This window comes from Phyllostomus hastatus, unplaced genomic scaffold, assembly GCF_019186645.2.
Source record: "Phyllostomus hastatus isolate PE091 unplaced genomic scaffold, TTU_PhHast_1.1 phas_scaffold_93, whole genome shotgun sequence".
NCBI lineage: Eukaryota > Metazoa > Chordata > Mammalia > Chiroptera > Phyllostomidae > Phyllostomus > Phyllostomus hastatus.
The window spans coordinates 19,638,477-19,644,505 of record NW_025334042.1 but is presented as its reverse complement, the minus strand read 5'-3'; the positions used below and the strand labels follow the sequence as shown (position 1 = coordinate 19,644,505).

Below are 6,029 nucleotides of genomic sequence, written 5' to 3'. Positions count from 1 at the left end.
TAGAGACTAGAGTCCCAAATTCATGGTGGTGGGAGGCAGGGGGAAAGGATGAGACCTGTGGGAAATTTTCAGATCAGGTCTCACCTTGTCCACGGTGAGAGACAGTCAATGCTACACAGGCATTGACAGCTTACTATTATACCCTCTGTGTAAAGAATAGGGGGTTCCTAAAATGTTGGCCATAATCATAATGATGCTTTATTGAATTCTTACAATGTCCCAGAAGTTAAATAGATGACATCATTCAATCTACACACCCTCATTTTACTGATGAGATTGGTGGAGGGTAGGGTGGGTGGGAGCTGTCAAGCAGTTTGCTGACAGTTGTACAGCTTGTAAGTGGTAGGCCCAGATCACACTCGGGGAAGCCTGGTTCCAAGGCGTGAGAACTTCCCACTGCACTGTATTACTTTCTGCTTTCTGAGGCAGCTAATGGAGGCTTTGGAGTTAGGCTGCTGGCGTTCGAATCCTGGCTCCACTATTTAGTAGTTGTATGACCCTGAAGTTCATGGATCTCTCTGTGCCTCATTTGTAATGTGGAGATAATCACGCTGCCTACCTGTGTTAAGATTAAAAGAGTTAATGCATCAAAAGCTGCTAGCAGAGTGCCAAGCAGGTCACAAGAGAGCATCACATCAGCTTTAGTGATTATTCTATTGCTGCACAATATATGCCAGTTTCTGTTAACAAAACTGTATTTTCCAACCAGTTTCCCTCAACAAATCAGAAGGTCCTTGTGAGCAGGAAAACATGGCCCTGTGATATACTTTAAGTCATACAAAAGATGTGAAAAAGCTTTTCTATGATCATCTACTGAAAGGAACATGGCAATGTCTTGATAAGTTTGAAACAAATCAAAAGCATCTCTTCTGTCACTAAGCTAAAGGCACACTCCCCCAGGCACATTTACTGTCTAGGGGTGATGTGTGGACAACAGCAGCTTTGCTTTGGAGAGGCGAAGCCATGGCCCCTTGCAGCGCAGGCTGCAGTAGACAGTCCCCAGGCTGCCCGTCTCTGAATTAGACTATTCCAGGCAAGCTTTTCACCCTAGAGCTAGAACATTCTCTGTCGAAGCTGCCATTATATGTTGTGTTTTCTAGGCATTGAGCATTCAACTCTCTCGCAGCTATGTGATTACTTAGCTAAGTTTCTATGATCACCAGGTGGCTCCTTGCTTTCCGTTTATCAGATGGCCTTTGCCAGTCTTTTGTGCTAATGAGGGCCATGCTGTACAAAGAAGCACTCGGACGTACTCATATGTTTGTCTGTCTTTTATCTGGCTTCCCCAACCTGCATGTTTGAGAGCAGCCCCCCTGGCCCTGCACTGACCCTGTGTTCTACCCATGTATTCCTGGCTCTGCCTGGATTCTGTGCTGTGTCGGCAGTAGGGGCAGGGCGACCTGTCATGGGACCACCCTAAGTTCTTAGTTCCCATAACTTTTCATACTGAAGGCACATCCTACATCATACCAAACATGTGCAAGTACACCCTCAGCATATACTGAAGGTTTTTTGCAATAAAATACTTGAATTTTTATCATTGTCTTTGAAAATATTTGTGTATCAGCAACTCATTTGGTTATAATTAATGGACAATTTCAGACATATTTAGAGGTACTGAAAAGCAAAAAAATCTAACCTACAACTTTTTTCACCTATCATGAAATTTTTGTAAGTTGAAAATCTTAAGTGACTTGAGCTATGTCACCCACAGTGTCCAGCGAATGAAAAGGCCCTGTCCCTCCCTCCTGGGAACTCGCGGAACTTCCTGCCTGCGGTGCCGCTCAGGCTCAGGCCAGAGCTCTGGGTGTGGAAGGCAACGCAGGGATCCCCTGGCCAGGCAGATCCCAAAGACCTTGGGATCCAGAATGAGAATTCTACCACTGTGTCTGAAGCACAATACAATTTGTTTAAGATACAGAACAGAGAATTCTTTTCGGAGCCAAGAAAAAACAAGTACTGCTGGGGGAAATCAAGCACCAGCAGAAGGTAAGAGCCAGGCAGGCCCCTGGCTACAAGGGTGCCAGCGGGCCTGGCCGGGGTTTTCCCATAAGGCAGTGGGGCATGTGGCTAGGGTAGTGACACCCACATGCAGTACCAAGCTCCTGCACACTGCCCAGCGTTCTGACCTTGTGGGGTTAGGTGGCTCTTCATCCCTAGGGCTGCGATGGGCCTTCTGGGAAGGTGGGGCTCCGGGCCACAGGTCAGAAGAGCTGGGAAAGGGTCTGAGAGCAGCAAGCAGAGCTGGGGTGTGAGGGAGACAAAGCGGGCTGGGGACCCCTGGACACTTTGAGCGCCTCGCCTCGTTCAGAGTTTGTGGAGGGATCGCAGGCTCTGGGAGGAGGTTTGTGAGATACGGACCAAGCTGCTGCTGCTGCTGCTGCTGCCTCCCCCGCTGGCAGCTGACCAACCCCCGACTGGAGAAGCCCCAGAGCACCGTGAAGCTCCCTTAGGAGCCCGCACCAGAGCCCTGGCCCCCGCCCCCGCGCTGGTCGCCGCTGCCCAGGCCCCGCTCTGCCCAGGCCTCCACAGCCCCCAGCTCCTCCTCCCAGGGCTCCTCCTTCCAGAGCGGCCGCTGCCCCTACGGCTGCTGAGGGTGGTGTTGTGGACCATCTCTGAAAAGGGTATTTGGTGTCTGAGAACCTGTGTGTGTGTGGGGGGGGGGGGCGGTGTCTGCCCAGCAGGGCCCTCCTCCCAGAGCAGCCCCCTCAGCCACCCTGACGTCCCTGGAGTACCTCCCACCGAGATTCTGCCGAGGGTGGGGAGGGCAGGCCCCCAGATAGGGCAGGAGGTTGGTCCCTCTGTGACTCAGAGCCCCCTCCGCCCCCTCCCGGGTTACTCCGGACACTACCCAAAAGTTCTTCCCAGCCTGCAGATGGGATGATCTAACACCAGAGCTGGCCCCCATCATTCCAAGAAGTGCAACTCCTTCCAGAGAAGGAACCCGGTACTCACAGAACTCCTGCACTCCCCAGACATCCTGGTGGAAAACCTACTTCAGTGTTAGCCATCTGCACCAGATCCTCCCTTTCCCTAAAGCTCCTTGGTCAGGTCAGCAACAGTGAAAGCCTTGGCTGCCCAATCCCTTCCTAACTGACCCTGACCACAGGAAATACTCTGATCAACAAAAGAAAAAAGCAAACAAAATATACGCAGAGACACTGGGTATAAAGAACAACTTAACAATAACCAGAGGGGAGGGGGGAGGGGACAATGCAGGGAAGGGTTTTCAGGGACTACTGTAAAGGAAGCAAGGACTAAACCAAGGGGGAGGGTGGAAGCAAGGGAGGGAGGTGGACTTGGCTGGGGTGGGGCGGGGGGAGTGGTAGGGGGAAAATGCCGACAACTGTAATTGAACAACAATAAAGTAATTTTTAAAAAAAGAAATACTCTGGATATGTGCTCAAAAAATCATGACACACATCCCTCCTTCTGCTGGGTGCGCCTGGACTGAAATGATTGCTCTTTTCCCCTAACACGCTCCCACAGAGTAACAGATCGGAGCGGTGTTCCTGGGCCAGCCTGACCTCTCCCCACTCCTCAGCACCCTCTGCATTCAACACGCGCTATTTACACCCACGTGGGCCAGGGGCCTATCCAAGTACCAGCCCATAGGAACCCACTCCAGAAACCTACAATGAAGGCAATAGTAAAGAAATGGCCTAGAAGTAATTTTGTGCCTGGAACTCCTCCTCTTTGCAGACATGGTTTACAGTTAAAACGTGAGACACGAAGGGTAGGGAAGTCTATCCAAGATAAGGTTCTGATGGGGTCACTATTACACAGAAAACACAGCTTTTCTGGATGTCTGACAGCATCTTGAAGGCCTTAAAAGGAGGAGGCTGGGCCTGCCAAGGGCCACCAGCACCTCCAGCAGAGTTCACATGCACACACAGTACCTGGCAGCAGGCTCAGGAAGGGAAACCATCAGACCTCTGGGCCTCCTAGGAACCAGGACTCCCACTAAGCTGCACTCCTCTCCCTCTGTGAGGGTCGGATAGGTGGCGATCTCAATGTACAGGGCAAGCTTGACATCCATCAGCTCCTGGTACTCGCACGGTACCCAGACCAGGTCCTCCTTGGCCTGCTGCAGGGCATTCTTGAGATCTTGGAGCTTGGCATTGGCGTCCTTGTGGGCCACTTCCTCATGCTGCTCCGCTTCCGCAATGGCCATCTGCAGGTTCACGTTCTGGTTTTGGGGGGCAGGAGTCCAATTTAGAGTCAAGCAGCATTCACTGAGCCCTACCCTGTGCCTGGTGCTTGTGCATGAGTCACCCCACTTTGGGCAAATGAGGAAATTATAACCCATAGAGGTTAAAGCCTCAGCCTCCATCTTATATATACTACGTCAATGAGTAGGATTAGCAACATCGGGCCTCGAGGACTCAGCCCAGCTCAGGACTCAGACTCTTCCTAGTCCTCTCTCCTCTGAAAACCTCCCTCCTCCAGGAATCCTTCCTGAATTATCAGGGAAACTTTCTTTCTACCCTAGTCCATCTAGATGTGGGCTTCCTTGACTGTTCTCCCAATTTGATCTTTATACAATGAATCCCTTTTCCTGATCTTCCTAATCATGTCTGAACTCAGCATTTCTGGGCTTTCACCCTTCAGGGAAGTAGGCAGGCCCTGGGTCCACATGACAACCTTTGTTTATCACCCAGCCCAGAACTGCACTGGTCAATCTTAGCACGCATGTATGAGTCCGGGGCATGTTGTCACTGTGATAAATGCCAAGCCCTGAGGTGCATGGTGCCAGCATAAGTCCTCAGTCTAGGACACATGCTCTTCCTCTTCCTTCCCACCTGCTTTGTGACGCTCTTGATCTGGGCCTGCAGACTCTGGATCACCCTGTCGAGCTCCATGATCTCGCTCCTGGTGCTCTTCAGGCCACCCCCGTGTCTGTCAGCATTGGTCTGCAGCTCTCCCAACTGTGTCCAGGAAGGAGTCACATTTTCAGAAAGCCAGCAGGGGCCTTACAGGCCCCCTAATCCAACCTCTTCGTGTCACAAACAGGAAGACTGAAACACTGCTGTGTGACTTGTGCAAGTCATCCAGCTGGAAGGACAAGGTGCTCTCTCCCCTGCACCAGAGACCTGTCATCTAGCGCAATCACTGCTGTTTGTTGAGCAATCACTTTGCACCAGGCCCTGAGCATTTTCTCATTAAACCTCACAACTACCTGATAAGAAAAGCATTTTTATCTCCATTTTATGAATGGGAAAATGAAGGCACAGATTGCTTGAGCACTATGACTAAACTCAACCACCTAGGAAGTGACAGTGCTGAGGTTTAATGAAAACATTTCAGGTGTTGGAGTCACCTTCTTAACCAGAAGGCTAGACTTCCTTGGGCAGAAGAGTCAGAAGTATTTTGGCCAGCTATGCCCCAGTTGAATTGGGGGCTGGGAGGAAAGTGTACTGAATTCCTGGTGGCTGCAGTCTGATTTTGCTCCCTCTCCTTCCCCCACTGCTCCCTTCCCAATATTGCCTTCAGTGTAACCACGTCAGAAGAAGCACACAATGACAAGGGCCAGATTCATGGAGTAGAAATGGAAATGTCTCCAGCAGGAAAGGGAATGCAGCCAGAGGGACCTATTTAAGAATTTCTCGACCCTAGCACTACTGACATTTTGGGCAGCATAATTTTGGGGTATGGGAGGGGGACTTCATGCATTATAGGACATTTAGCAGCATCCCTAGCTTCTACCCACTAGATTCCAATAGCACCCCTATGCCCACCCTTAGGTGTGACAACCAAAATGGTATGCACATGATGCCAAATACCTCCAAAGTGTGTGCGGGTGGGGGGTGGGGGGGATCATGCCTTCCCTTTCCATGGGAAACAACTGGTTGAGCAGAGTAAGTACTCTCTGATTGGAAAGGGAGATGTCAGTAAGACCAGATCAGTGAGAAGTAAGGGAACTGCCCTAATGGAGGTGAAAAGAATGACTCACAGATAGGGTCCACTTTCTGAGTGGCCTGTCCCAGTTGGTTGATGGATGACAGAAGATTCTCTAAAGCTGCACAAGA

At 50.7% G+C, this 6,029-nt stretch overlaps 1 protein-coding gene across 2 annotated transcripts; it reads right to left on the bottom strand.

The window, feature by feature from the left end:
- Positions 1–208: 208 nt before the first annotated feature.
- Positions 209–5,038, bottom strand: LOC123812416 (keratin, type II cytoskeletal 2 oral-like). Of its 2 annotated transcripts, XM_045829105.1 has the most exons (3): positions 4,803–5,038; positions 3,900–4,189; positions 209–559 (listed from the first exon to the last, which is right to left on the bottom strand). In XM_045829105.1, exons 1-3 carry the CDS (start codon positions 4,860–4,862, stop codon positions 556–558), a joined length of 354 nt encoding a protein of 117 aa, XP_045685061.1. In that variant the 5' UTR covers positions 4,863–5,038; the 3' UTR covers positions 209–555. The 2 variants fall into 2 exon arrangements, with proteins under 2 accessions (XP_045685061.1, XP_045685060.1); XM_045829104.1 differs by lacking the exon at positions 209–559 and having other exon boundaries at positions 3,295–4,189.
- Positions 5,039–6,029: the final 991 nt, after the last annotated feature.

Bases quoted from the DNA above. Each gene is read 5' to 3' on its own strand.
- LOC123812416 (XM_045829104.1), bottom strand. From the start codon at position 4,862: ATGGAGCTCGACAGGGTGATCCAGAGTCTGCAGGCCCAGATCAAGAGC. The intron at 4,190-4,802 runs GTGGGAAGGAAG...CCCCAAAACCAG, and splicing joins TCAAGAGCGTCACAAAGCAG to AACGTGAACCTGCAGATGGC.